This window comes from Lasioglossum baleicum, chromosome 5 (assembly GCF_051020765.1).
Source record: "Lasioglossum baleicum chromosome 5, iyLasBale1, whole genome shotgun sequence".
In the NCBI taxonomy this organism is placed as follows: domain Eukaryota; kingdom Metazoa; phylum Arthropoda; class Insecta; order Hymenoptera; family Halictidae; genus Lasioglossum; species Lasioglossum baleicum.
The window spans coordinates 9,638,582-9,652,856 of record NC_134933.1 but is presented as its reverse complement, the minus strand read 5'-3'; the positions used below and the strand labels follow the sequence as shown (position 1 = coordinate 9,652,856).

The window sequence follows — 14,275 nt, the reverse complement described above, 5'->3', positions numbered from 1 at the left end:
CCGGTCCCGGATCAAACGTCTCGCTGCGTGCCTTAACTCTGTCGCTCATATCCCCATCGCACGTGTCAGAACACTTTTGCACAGACCCGTGGCATCTCGGGACGCGCCTCGTTCTAGTTAACATGATTATCCGGATTTTAATCAGACCTGAACCACCGGCAAGATATTAGTATTAGCCTCTAGCGCACCGGGAGAAACCGCTCCAACCAAGTCTGTCGCGATTTCTATATCGAACCGTCCTCCATGTACGTATCGATTAGACCAATGTGAACGTTCTTCTCTTTGCAACTAATCGTTTCAGTTACAGAGGCATGACAGACAGTAAGCGTAACCGTCGAGCGACACACGTAACGATCTTAGAGATCGCACTCACTGGTCGACGAATATTCACGTTCTCTTTCTCGTCCTTTTCGTACAGACATGTTCTCTTTGCGACGATGTTCACGTTGACCAGTGTTAGAGAAGACGACGAAACACACGCTACTCTTGCGGCCTGTAAGTCGGCCGCGAGAGAGCTTAGAGAGCTTTCGGTGTTGTCGGCTTGATTACTATACTATCTCTTCGTGTATAGGGTTTGCAGTCGAAATTCACCGTTTTGCAAAGCAATTTCAGCCTTCGGTAAATCAATTTGAGTTGCAAATTCAGCCTTTTACAAATAAAGTGTTTTTAAGTAAGTTTTTGTAGAAGTAATCAGATTAAATTTAAATTAATTGTTGAGAAATTCACCCTTTTGCAAATCAGTTTCACCCTCTTGAAAATCAACTTCAGCCTTTTACAAATAAAGTGTCTTTAAGTAAATTTTTTCAAAAAAAATCAGGTCAAATGTAAATTAATTGTTAAGAAAACCAATATTTTATTTATAGCAAAGATGTACACAAAATACTCATTGACGAGAGAATAGCTCCTGCGAGCAGGTCGATCGTAGTTTTGCGATTTCTTAGAAAAATAGAGAAGTATTGTAGAGGTATACACACGTCGAAGAAACGTAGCATCGCGGTGGGAAAGTTGGACATAGTTCTTGGCAGACAGTGCTGTAGCGAGAAGCGATCTGCGCTGGTGCTTTCGAAGTGTTTGTAGAAACTAAAAAGGAATTGGGATCAATCTTAATTATTTTAAAAGTCGTTCTAGTAGTTCTAGAAACTTGGTCAAGACGGACAACTTTCTGAAAACAATTAGAAAGTTGAAGTATCATCAGCAACGCTTCTGAAAGCTCCTGTGCAAGCCAATGTTCTAACGAATACGAAAATAAGTCTCTCCCCATAATGCGATTACACAGAGTACTGCGTAGAGTTATTACGCACGCAGAGCAACTGGGATAAACTTTTTCAAAACAAAGTTGAGACGTTTCACGCCCAAGCTAACACTTGCTACGGTACTGACGTCAGCTTTTGTAGCGTTTACTGGTTTGATCTAGCCTAGATAGGTACCTGGCAGACAGAGGGACCTAATCGAAACGTAGACTTTTTATCGATTGTACTCGAGTTGCTTGTATCTACATGACCGTAGACGTAGAGAATTGTTTACAAGATATTCAACGATGAAATCGTGTAGTCTGTATTCGTAGAGAACGATCGCGCTATCCAACAATCATTTTCTTGGACAGTGTGATTTTTAGAACAATCGGCAAACATCACAGATTATATTGTAAATACGTAGAACTGTAAATATTCCAGAAAAAGTAGATTTGTACAGTTTGTAAGCGTTCTATGGTACTCGGTTATCTGGTCGCAGCTCTAATAACAATGACAAATGTGCGTCCAGATAACTGCGATACCAAATATCTCGTAAGCTATCAATTTTCTAAGTCTGAGAACAGTTTCAGAGTCGCAACCTGTGATTCACAGATGACTCAAAGAAAGAAAGTCAACGTTTTAATTGGTTCTTCTTGCGAGACCTCCAACGAATTTTTCCGATCTCTGTATCGATGTCCTTCTGAATCATGTGTTCGCATTCATAACCCTGGTGATTTGTGTTTCAGCGTTGAAACATACCCCGCCGAAGAGAAAAAGCATCGGCGGCCCGTTCAGGCCCATGGACGACGACTTCGTTTCCACCGGTGAGTTTGCACACCCGTTCGATAAACATTTCTTTTGTTCCAACAATCTTTATGCTTCACACGGTGGCCACACGTCCGGAAGTTCATCGATTTTCGGAACTTTTCAAGACCTCCGAGACATTTTTTCAAAATTCGAGATAGCTAAGATATTTTGAAAACGCTCGAGACGTTGAACACACTTTTAAAACATTTCATAGATTTCTAATTCGTTCTACATACGATTGTTGAAAATGGCTGTTGTCTGTACAGAGTGTTTCAAAATTATATGTCGTGGAGATCTGTTACAAAACTGGACCGCAAAATTGACCTTAACATTGAATCCCAAGATCAACATTATTTTTTATTGTATCGTATAGTACTCATCGCAACGAACAAAAATCTCAGAAGTAATTTTTTTGCAACAGATCTCCACCGATCCAGGGATCAAGACATATCCCTAGTAGCACAAAATATTGTTTAAACATATTTTTCAGATATTAATATATTATTTTTTAAGCCACATATTTCACGTTTAATATTAAATAAAGTTTTGTTATTTGAAATCAATATTTTATTCATAATATAAAATGTTTTATATTGAGAAAGAAATATCTTTCTAATCATATAAAATAGATATGACCTGGACATCAGGACAAATATTCTATTCCCAATATTAAATAAACATTCATTTCACATTTGGAAAAAAATCTTTTTCTCGTAACATGAAATACATATTTACTGTATATTTGAAAAAAAAAATATTTGTTACTTAATGTAAAATAAATATTGTACGTATATTTGAATATTAAAAACATATTGGATATCCTTTTAATATCATTGTATACAATATTTTGTGCTACTAGGGATAGTCTTGAAATACCCTGTACAATGGGGAAGAGAAAAGAAATAGTGCTGTACGTAACTAACAAATGAATTGTTTACAACTTACAATCAATCTCTTTCCGGATCCCCTGGTACAGACAACAGCTACATATTTGCTAAATCGGCACAGATCGAGGTGTAATCTGATCAAGGATCGAGTGCGAGATCCTCGGGACGAATTCCGAGGATGAAACGCGATCGTTTCTTTGTTTCGAACGAAAATATACGATCGTATCCGTTCCGAAAATCGTGCGGATGATTCGAACGAAAATCTTCCACGGTTCTATTATTGGCTTTGCGCTGAATTTCACGTGTGTAGCCAGGCACAGCGATCAGTGCAGTAAACTTAGATGCGGCAGTCCCACGTTACCCGCTTCCAAAACGTTCACCATGCTCCCTGTTCATCGTGGAACCAAGAATCCCTATTGAATCATCCCTTATCGGCGTGCCATTCCATCCAAAAGGTACCCTGTCGCTTTTACGAAGATGGCCCGCGCGTGCTTCCACGTGCTAACGACGTACGCCTATCGTGTTTCGTGCTGACAGGTAATTTACTGTCACGTCGCACCGGGTACAATAAAAATCGAGAATCACAAATCGATACGCTCCAAAAACCTTGGGCGCCAGAACCGTTTCGATTGTACAGGCTGTTCCACTCAAACATAACAATCGTGTCGTACCTTTCACTTGCCAAGTTTTTGAAAATGCTCTCGGAAGTAAATATAGCCGGACGTACAAAGTATTCATACGGCTTTTAAAAACGAACAACTTTTTCAAAATTGGACCCAGCAGCTTGAGTTTTTTTTGAGACGTTAGTAGAATTAGTTTATTAACTAACGTTTACACCATCCTTTTTTAAAAATTCTTATTGGTCGCAATTGCGAAGGACAAAGTAAAGGTCACGATTTTTAAATTTTTTATCTGTGCCTGTAACGAAAATTTGAAACATGCATTTTGTAAATCTAACTTTATATAGAGAACTCAAAAAAAAATTTGTCACTTATTTTTTTATAGCTGCCAACATTCATATTAAGGGGATGAAAAATCCATTTTATTGAATACCTCCGAAACTATTAGGCCTAAAAGAAAATTTCAGAATCCAATTTGTGCGTCTTTGAATGATGAATCTTTTAGTGTAAACCGTTCTTTAAAAATATAATTTGTTTAAAAAATATATTAAAAATTAATTTTTTTTTTGCGAAATTTTTATATAAAATATTACCATTTTTTCATGAATTGCTAAAAAATAAATAAAAACAATTTTTTAGAGTCACAGTCATAATAGTCATATGACGAATACTTTGTACACCCACTGTAAGTAATATTGGTTTACTGTTTTAAATTGTACCAGCTCATTTTTGTCATAAATGTTACTATGAAAATTGAGCGAAATCTGAATAAATTCAATCTCGTTATTCAAAGTTTTGTTTAGAATTCGATAGTTCTGGTATAAGAAGCACACGCATAAAATTAATGAAATTCCATTTACGTGGAATATAAAGTCATTGGCGTCACGCGTGTGTAACGTCGATAGCGAACGTGTTAATCTTCCGATTGTTTGTTTGCGAAACGTTCTGTGCACTCGGATTGCTCGGTACGTTTGATACACGATTATTACAGCGCTTTACAAATTGACTAATAATGAAAGTGTTTATTGGATTCGGTCCGAGAGAATAGTCTGATAGATTTATTTGATATCTGTCGAGTGTCGAATCGGCTAGAGTCCCGTTCGATTCTGTCTACAGACGCGAAGACCGTACGTATTATACAGCTTTCTATCGTGAATGTCAGTCGAATGCGCGCATTCCGACCGTTCAATTCTTCTGTTTGCCTCGAACGTCCCTTAAACTCGAATCCCTGTTTCGTCTTGGGACTTGGGACACTCTTCGATACGTGACTGGACAGAGAAACTTCCAATCGATCGGGAATTCCGAGACTTCTCTATGAGATCATCACTGAGAAACCGTTCCGATCGGACTGTGGATTTTTATGCGATATTAAAATACTCGAAGTCTGTTCTAAGCCTTCACTAGTCACTTGCCATCCGTAGGACTGTGTTATTTTCAAATTTGGTAATTTTTGCAAGGTTTCCACGGTTTTAACCCTCGTCCGTCCTTCATTTTACGAATTGAATCTGTCCCTCGGTGTAAAAATTGACACAGTGATAGAAAATCGATAAAATAACAAGGTAAAAGGTTTCGTTATTCAAATTGATGAGTAGACTGCGGAAGTTCATGCAATCTGCAATTTTTCGAAACGATTTTTAAGGGGGTACCAAATAAAACATTATTTCTAATGGTAGTAGTCTTCGTAGATCTAAAATATATCAAAATTTGACTCAATTCTGTCGAAGGATATATTCTGGCATTTTTTTAAATTTTCAGAAGCCATAAATGCATGAAGATCCGCAGTCTATTGATGAGTTACCATTTACATCTTACAAGGGAAGGACCCCAAGTGTCCGACTTCAATTTTGATAATCCTTTGTGAGACGGTGTACATATATGGATCCCTAATGATGTCTGCTAAATATTAGGTGTAGTTATTCAATAGTTTTAAAGATATAAAGAATTGAACTTCAAAACAATTGAGTTGCAAATCTTGGTATATCAACAAGGTATGAAAGTTCAATTGTTTATATCTTCAAAACTATTGAGTAACTACACCTAATATTTTGCAGACATCATTAGGGATCCATATACCATCGTCTCACAAAAAATTATTAAAATCGAATTCGGACAATTAGGGTCCTTCCCTTGTTAGGTGTTTCGGTTATGTGTAGACTGAGGATCTTTATGCATCTATGGCTTCTGAAAATGTTCAAAAAAGGCTCGAATATAAAATTCGATAGAATTTTGTACAATTTTTATTTGTTTTAGATCTACGAAGGCTGTTTCAATTAGAACTAGGATTTAATTTCATTCCACTTTCTTAAAATTCGTCTACAAAAATTGGAAAATTCATAAATATCCGTAGTCTAGTTATCTGTTTCGCATTTAAAAAAATAAAATTCACGAAGTTTTGAACAGCATAGCTTATTTCGGGAAAACTGTCAAATCGACACGGGGACGGATGAGGGTTAATCTAAGTTTACGTTCAGAAAAGAATATACAGGTTTGTAAGAGATTCTAAAAATGAGTATTTATCATGAGAATCATTGTCAGAAACGGACAAAATCCGCGGTCTAATTAAATCCGTCTCTCGGAGATCGGAAATCTCTCTGTCCGATCAAGAGACGCACTCATGGTGATACGGTAATGGTACATGGTGTTATGTGGTGGTTTAGCGGTGGCGACAACCGGAAGTACGACAATGCATGCTACGTCACCCACGAAGGCCGGTGAGTCTCATATACAGATCATTTACTTTCCTATCGTCCGTTGTCGTTTCAGTTCTTCACTCTCGGTCTGTATGGAGGATGTCGATGACATTCACAAAAATCTTTCCCTAGACAGAGGGTATCGATCATAACAGGACCGTCGATAGTGGAACTTAGCACGAGTACTTTAGTTTTGATCATGCTCATACCACCCCTCTTTTATATTAGCGATATGTTGTACAACGAGAAATGTAACGTCGCTTCGCTCTTGGTCGCTAAACATTCCTTGAACGATCTTCAACGACCTTGAATGACCTTGAACGACCTTAAATTACGTTGAATGACCGGTGATTTGTTTCTACGATCAATCGGGTGATCTGTTCGAAATGCTCATCACTGGACAGCGGATCTTTGTGCAAAGTAAAAATGTTCTACCTGAATTTCAACAAACCGGAGTGACATAGAAATTAATTCCTTCCCTTAATATGTTCAACAGGTTGAAAATGACATAAAAGTATTTTGAAATTCGTCTAATGTTTTAAATGTTTTAAATTACACCTACTCATTTTTGTTATAAATGCATGAAATCCGCTGTCACGTGTGAAATAGTATAATATCAACAGTTTCTGTACATATGACGTGAGTTGATAGATAGATGTTACCTTCCCAACAATTTCTGTGGAATGACCTATCACCGACCTCACGTCCCCTTGTACCACCTCTCCCTGGACACCTTGTAAATTATTCACATATAATTCTCGGTACGGTGAACGTTTAATTTCTGCAGTCAACGAAAATGAAACCAGAGTAAATTTCGAGTGCAAGACCTGTACACCAATAGCACGTAAAGGTCAAGGTTCTGGTCGAAAGAGTCGAGGAGAATGCTGAAGGCCGAAGCAACGTTGCAGATCTCGCGATCACTCCACAGTCTCACCGAGCTTCTCTGTTTCTCTCTTTCACCTGTCTGCGCGTCACTGTCCGTTCCCCGTGTTGACCCCTTCGCCTCTGTCCGTCGTCGCACGACCTTCCGGCAACCTTCGGGCCACCTTCGTGCGACCTTGGCCGAAAATCAGTGACGCCGGCAGACCCAATGATCAGCACGACCAGCACCGCGGTGTCCGCCGGTTCGGCGCCGATTGCCACCTCCACCCCGGTTAACTTCGCCAGCGGCCCGGTGAGCCCGCCCCCGTTGACCTTGGCCTCGGGCCCTGCCCACCAAGAACCAGTCCAGGCGAGTTCGACGGCGTCGAAGGCGAACGCGAACGCTAGTTACCCGGCGGTCCTGAAGGGTAGGACCGCCGCCAGCCCGCCGAACCCGAACCTGGTGCCCTCCGGCAAGGTTCCGCCCCCTGTCCCTCCAAGAGGCACGGGTCAGTCGAGGGCTAGGTCCTCGGAAGAGCACCGTGGCCCCGGGACGGCCACCTCGACGTCCTCGATCACGTCCAGCCGAGGTGACGAAGCAGACATAATCACCAGATACCGCTTGCATGACCGTTCGAGCTACCCGCACCACCAAAATCCCTCACCTGACAGCCACACCAACGTCACTAACAACAACCAACACTCTGCCAAGGCTGCGAGTGCCTACCACACCGCTAACACCACAACCTCCGACTACCACGCCACTTCATTCACTGCCACAACAACAACAACAACTCATACATACGACGTACAAACGTTGCATGCACGTACGTCGACACCCGCGTACCTACCCCCGAAGTACGACAGCCTGGCGATGATCGAGCGATCGAGGAACGTCGCTGCTGCCTTCGATGCTGTCTGCGAGGAAGACGATCGCTGGGACAATTGGGAAGAGAACATCGAAGAGGATGACGAATTCGTCAGCGTCGAGAGAGTGAACGGATCCTACGTGATCAGAACCAGTCCGTTTCCCTTCAGACCCGAGAGAGGCAACTTTGTGCATCCTAGAGTGCAACCTACACAGATTCCACCTCCGATGGAGGAGCAGGCGAAGCCGAAGACCGACACCATGGCTAAGTTCACGTACTTCTTGAATCCCGCTTCCAGACCCGAGTTGATGAACTATAAGATGTCCAGGAAGGATAAGAAACACTCCGAGACGTACTATGAGAGGATGAAGAGGAAGCAAAGGGAGCTAGAAGCTTCTTTGAATACTATCACCACGTTGACAAGACGCAGTGAACACGCGATCAAGGTTTCTGAGGAGAAGACGATCCAGAAGGCTGATAGAGCGATCGCTAAGATAGATAAAGCGGAGAGGATCGAGGAGAAGAAGATCGTGAGATTCCCGGAGAGAAGACGAGAGAGCCGATTGCTGAAGAAGATCAGGGAGAAGTCTGCGCAGAGGAGGAAGAAGCTGGCTCCAGAGCCGACCCTTGCGATTCAGACCTTCGATGCTTTGAAGAGGATCGATTACAGCTTGAGGGATTCTAGGAAAAAGCCGGAACTGCCTTTGAGGCCTAGCTTCATCAGTGAACGTTTGGCTAGATCTACCGGAGATGTTAGAGACCTGCAGGCTGACAAAACTTTGCAGTTGCAGTCTGAGAAGAGGACGTTTATGGTCACTAGAGTCGAGGAACTGAAACGTGCAGGCTCCGGGCTGGTTCATGCTTCCTCACAAGTTAAGATCGAAGGAGAGTTTAGGTTGAAGAAAGGAGAGGATGAAGAGTCCTCGAAACAAGAAGATTATCATCACAGTAGGGAGAGTGTTGCAAAAGTCCAGGAAGCGAGTACTTCGAAGAAGAAGAAGGACGAAGATGGAGGGTCGAAGGGCTCGAAGGAGGAGATTCAAGATCGATCCTCTTCGAGGCTGAAGCCTAACAGATCCTTCTTGCACTCGTATCAGCTGAAGACAAAGAGATACTAATTCCCTAGTTGAAGAGGAGTTTATTGTAGAAGTACACAGTCTTGAGATGTCGAAGACGCCGTTTCGTTTGAACGTTGAGATAAGGGATCAAACTAGAGGATTTCAAAGTTTCAAAAAATACCTGTTTAATTCGAAAATTGAAAAGAGGGACCAATCTATACGAGCTTAAGATTTCGAAGAAGAAAATCGATATCTGTTTAACTCGTTCCGTGCCACGTGCACCACCGATGGTACATGTTAAACTAGCCATTCAGGCCTGGCATATTTATTTAATGCTCTAAAAACATATACACTCCCGTCTTCAACAAAATGGTAATTGAAGAATACAAGCTTCCAGCTTGATTTGATTGTTTCATTTTGATCAGATGTAGCTATTATACGATAATATTTGAATGCAAAATTAAATATATACATACACTATTTGAATAAATGAAATTGGAAAATAATTAAAATTTACAAAATATGGGATATTTTGGGCAAACTTAAAAAATATTAGTAGGTACCATTTTTATTTCATAATAAAGGTCCTTTAATAAAAAAACATCTGCATCCTTTGAATAAGTGTCCGTGACTTATGGACGGAAGTGTATTTTATAAGAAGCTTTTTTTCCACCAAAAAAATGTGACATTATAAACAATGCAGTATAGAACGAAGCACATAAGTTTGTTTAATCGTCGAGCAAAAACGGCTCGGCACGGAGCGTGTTAATTTGAAAATTGGGACAAGGCCTAACCCAAAGTTGTTTCGAAGATGAGAATTTCTGAGAAGAGAAGGAGTCTTCTACTTCAACCCGGCAGTTCGACCAGAACGTGAGGGGACCACGAAGATTGGAATTTTTCCGAAGAATCCCAGAACCTGTCCGAAACAGCAACTTTCTCTCGTGCATGCGCAAAGTACACATCACTCGGAGTTACTTTTCGTTCTCGCATCTCATCACTCGATCTCTCGTTGTCAGTTTTGTCACACGGCGACCCGTTCGAACGAGTCTCTTCCTCTATGTAGCATCTCTAGAGAGCGAGGAGAAGTTCAGTGGCTCGACGACTCGCGTCCTCCTCGCCGGCTAGACGCGCTTTGTTGTTAACCGTACCATTTTCTGCACTTTGTGCCGTTTCTATCCTATCGTCGATTTTACGGCGTCGACGAGATCCGCCGTACGTATTTCCTCGGCCGATGTCGAACCTACGATCGGCAGAAACACGAAAGTACCACGTTTTTTGAACTCGTAGTGTGTAAGGGTTGGTTTTCGTTTCTTGTACCGGTTGACAGTGTGTCTTCTGCATGCGTAGACCTTTCTCGTTGATGGGGATGGACGCGATCGATCAATTTATTCACAGTAATGAAATCACAACAATGTTTAGGACTTTTTATAAAAGCTGTTTATTATATGTGCGTGTTGCTCGGTTTACAGTCGGCGAGGTACTGTCTTCTATTTGTTAAAATGCCTTGTCTTGAATGTCTTGGCAACAGCCATATTATAAACTATCACAGTCTGGCCGTACATTATAAATAAACTGCGGAGCTTCATACATCCTTATTGCATTGGAGCAAAATTTAGTGGATGAAATTCAAAATTTTTAGAATTTTTAATCAATACAGTGAATATTCGATGGACGCAAGGCATTAAGGGACGAAATAACATTTTTATTTTGTAGAAAGATGCGCAGTCTAATTATAAACTATTACAAATGCTTGTCATGAAAGTTAGCTTGATCTTTGATCATTTCGAAGATGGTCGCGTCCATGTCCGAGTCGATCGATCAATTTTCTGTTTCCGTCGACACATCGTCGTCTCAACGAGCAAACGGGAAACGATCTTGTAGGGGTGATTGTACGGTGTGTGTGCTCTCTGTATCACAATAAAGGGACGTTCACACGAGTGTGCTCGTTACACTGCAATACCTGTGTTCAGCTAGTTCGCCTACTCCGCTGGCTACGTAGCTTGCTGTTTGTGCGCCTCTGTAGACACGCAAGTAGATGGTAGTGTACACCTTTGTTGGTAATCGTTGCTGTTTTGCGGACCTTAGAATGGCTTATTCGGACTGACTTCAATAGGAAGTGATCGGTCTCGAACGTGTCGACGAATCGATGTTGCGACCGAGGACGTTCGCCAACGTAACACGCTTGAGGTGCTGTTAGTGTTACATGGACCGTGTGCTTAGTATATGTCACCGATAACACATCGTTGGCTAGTATTAAACCCCTGTTCCCTAATAACGTCCTTCAAGCCACAAAAAATGATTTTATCTCGTATTTTTTCAAAAAGAATAGAGATCGAAAGAAATTTTTGACGTAGTCTCGCGCTTAGCTTACTCGTGTCACCGGTTGATTGACTTTTAATTACTCGCATATAGTATTTGCAGTCTGAAAACTTAAAATTTAGCGTTTCAAGCATAAACGAAGGTGTCTACCACACTAGCAAAAATTTATTTTATAACCAGTTATGTAGAAAGTAGAGTGAGAGTAATTGAAGGTTAATATTGTCTTTCTGTACCGTTTGAATAACTTGTCTGACTGTTGCAATCGGTGACCTTGATCGTCTGTCGTTGCTGAAGACGGTTTTCTCTGTGCTAGGATCACCGAATCCCTTTAGAATGATCCCTCAGATGACGAACCAACCAAGCACACCGTATTCTGTTCATTAGGGCTAATTGTAGTGCGCTTTTTGTAGGTGGCACCCTTCCTTCCACCTGCTCCACCCCGCCCCCGCCTTTTGACGATGCAGTGCGCTCGAACGACCAAACCCTGGCTTCCGGTGGTCAACTGCAGCAGGGTGCGCCGACCACCAACTTAACCAGCAGTCTGAGCAGTGCTCATTCCAAGCAGAACAAGGTCGTGCACCATGTCACCCTCACCAAGACCTACCACGATGCCGTCAGGTGAGTCAGTCGTCCTTATCTCGATCTTTCCTTTGGTCCCCTTTGATTAAATCTCCACAGAATTATCAGTAAATCTGCGAACCTTCAGTCACATTAGTTGCCCACTCTGTTCCAACAACTTCAGACCCACAACTTTTACCAAAATCTTTAGTTCCACCTAAATGTAACCACCTAAACATCTCTTCAGGTTATTGTGATGCAAAACCTATTTCTTACGAAATGTGCATGGTGTCAATGGACCAATGTCTAGCAAGGATAACTCAACGCAAGAGAAAATTGACATGGTGTTCATTTGCGGTAAAGCTGATCAGTAGACGGCGGATCTTTATGCAAAATAAAAATGTTCTGCATCTATTGGGGGAGGCAGGAATAAAATAAAAATTGATTTCATCTCTTAATGGCTTTGTTACATTGAAAATAACATTACAATATTCTTAATTCTTTCGAATCTTTTACTGTTTCGTATTTTACACAACCAATTTCTTCATAAATGCATAAAGATCCGCAGTCTACTGGTCAGTGTTTGAAGGAACCAATTAGAATATACAAAGATAAATTTCCAGACCGTAATTCATTTCGGTTCAAACGGTTAGGTGTCATTAGTATTGCGATCTGATTGTTCTTGGTTGACGACTCTTGGTCAAAGCCTGCGATCTCGATAGACATCAGTTTTACGTAAAAATGTAATTTTCAAAGATCAAGGTCATTTGAAGGTCATGTTATTATACATGTCTGAATGCATTCATGTATTAAATGAACAACGATGACCTTGATAACTCCGAAAAGAATGTTCTTGCCAGTTATTGGTCCATTGGAACCATGCACATTACGTGGCCTTACTTAGCACTTTACCTGCCGGAAACCTATTAACAGGATTTTCAATAATTCTGCTGTACCAAATGAAAGCATAGAAATTATCTTTTACATTGCAATATTAAATGAAACCCGTATCGGGTTGGCAAGAAAGTAATTTCTATTCAAGCAATAAACTTTAATGAATAAGATATTTTCCCTTTTGTTCGATGATCTTTTACAAAAAAAGAATAATTCAGAAAATGTTTTATTGATTAAAGCTCATCGTTTGAATAAAGAAATTTGTTTTTTTGTTTTGTTTTTTGTGTTTCTTGCCAACACAACAGATGACGTTATTGAGGGTGACTTGTTAGTTCACAATGAAAATTGCTATTGAAGGTTCCATTAAAAAGTGTTTAGCCATGTACCACAGATTTTTCAAAATTATGCAATAATCACCGGTCGGTGATGTGTTAAATGGACCACCATACAGTGAATTAACCCAATTGTCATCCCGAGTATTGTACATTATCTAATGGAGATGTCGGATCGAAGATAGCAAGTCGAATGAACGTGTTCCAGTATATCCGACGTGCATTTGGAGAGCAGTGGCAGCGGAAGTGGTAGCGGGGGAAGGGAGACCAAGTCGTCATTGAGTGTCGAAAGCGGTGGCAGTAGTCGCGGCGGTGGTGGTCTCACCTGGACACCACCTGCGGGCAGCAACGAGGGCTCGACACCTACTTGGACCGAGGGCACTCCGTCCTACACAGAGAGCTCGAGCAGCGGTGACGCAGGTAAGTTACTCTACGCGCTCAGCATCTACTACAGCTCCTGAAGGGCCCCGCTACGTGCCTCGAAGACTCCTTCGTTTTCTTCTTCTGCTTCTTCTTCTTCTCCTTCTTCTTCTTCTACTTCGTCGTCGTCGATCTTCACGGCGAACGGATTTGCATCGGGCGTTGCTGACCGGTTGATTGTCCAGTCGATCATTCCTTCAGGTTATCGTTCGCTTAGCCTCTTGCGTTGGTGATCGAGATTATTTTTTATATCATTACTATATAGATCTATATTGATCCTAGAGAGAGCTGAAGGCTTCAGAGCCTGTCTCAGGACAGTCGTAATCAAACCTGGAGATTTTTGGAGAATGTTGATGACGTTTTTAGTGGAGATTCCACTATTCCACGTGTATTTAAATACACGAGTACTATTTCACGTATACTTAAATACACGTGTGTCAACGTATCCGCATTTTAATTCGTATTCATTTTTAGGATACAGTTACTAATTTTCGAAAGCAGAATATGGGTATATAAAATAGATAGAAAAATTAATTTGAAGACCATTCCCTTTAAAAAAACGTAATCAACCAGCCCTCTAGTTTGTCAGAGAAGAACCTGATATGTTTGAATGTTCTGAAGATAAACGACTTCTTTTGGGATAACAATATTCTTAGTGCTGTGGTTGATATGTTTAAATTTATTGTTGTACCAACAACCGCGGAATTTGTGAAACCATCGTCTTGATA

At 41.0% G+C, this 14,275-nt stretch overlaps 1 protein-coding gene across 23 annotated transcripts in view; it reads left to right on the top strand.

Moving 5' to 3' along the window:
• Pip5k59b (Phosphatidylinositol 4-phosphate 5-kinase 59B) overlaps nt 1-14,275 on the top strand; it is a 55,493-nt gene that overhangs the window by 19,383 nt on the left and 21,835 nt on the right. For 15 of the 23 annotated variants that reach the window (XR_013008972.1, XR_013008970.1, XR_013008971.1 and 12 more), the window contains 5 exons: nt 1,979-2,056; nt 6,204-6,257; nt 7,310-7,687; nt 11,754-11,961; nt 13,336-13,547. Coding sequence is in view for 20 of the 23 variants with exons in the window: in XM_076423454.1 (XP_076279569.1) it covers nt 1,979-2,056; nt 6,204-6,257; nt 7,310-7,687; nt 11,754-11,961; nt 13,336-13,547 (930 nt within the window). In the remaining 3 variants the exon portion in view is untranslated. The remainder of the gene's footprint in view (nt 1-1,978; nt 2,057-6,203; nt 6,258-7,309; nt 7,688-11,753; nt 11,962-13,335; nt 13,548-14,275) is intronic. The other 8 variants (XM_076423464.1, XM_076423458.1, XM_076423462.1 and 5 more) reach the window with 5 other exon arrangements.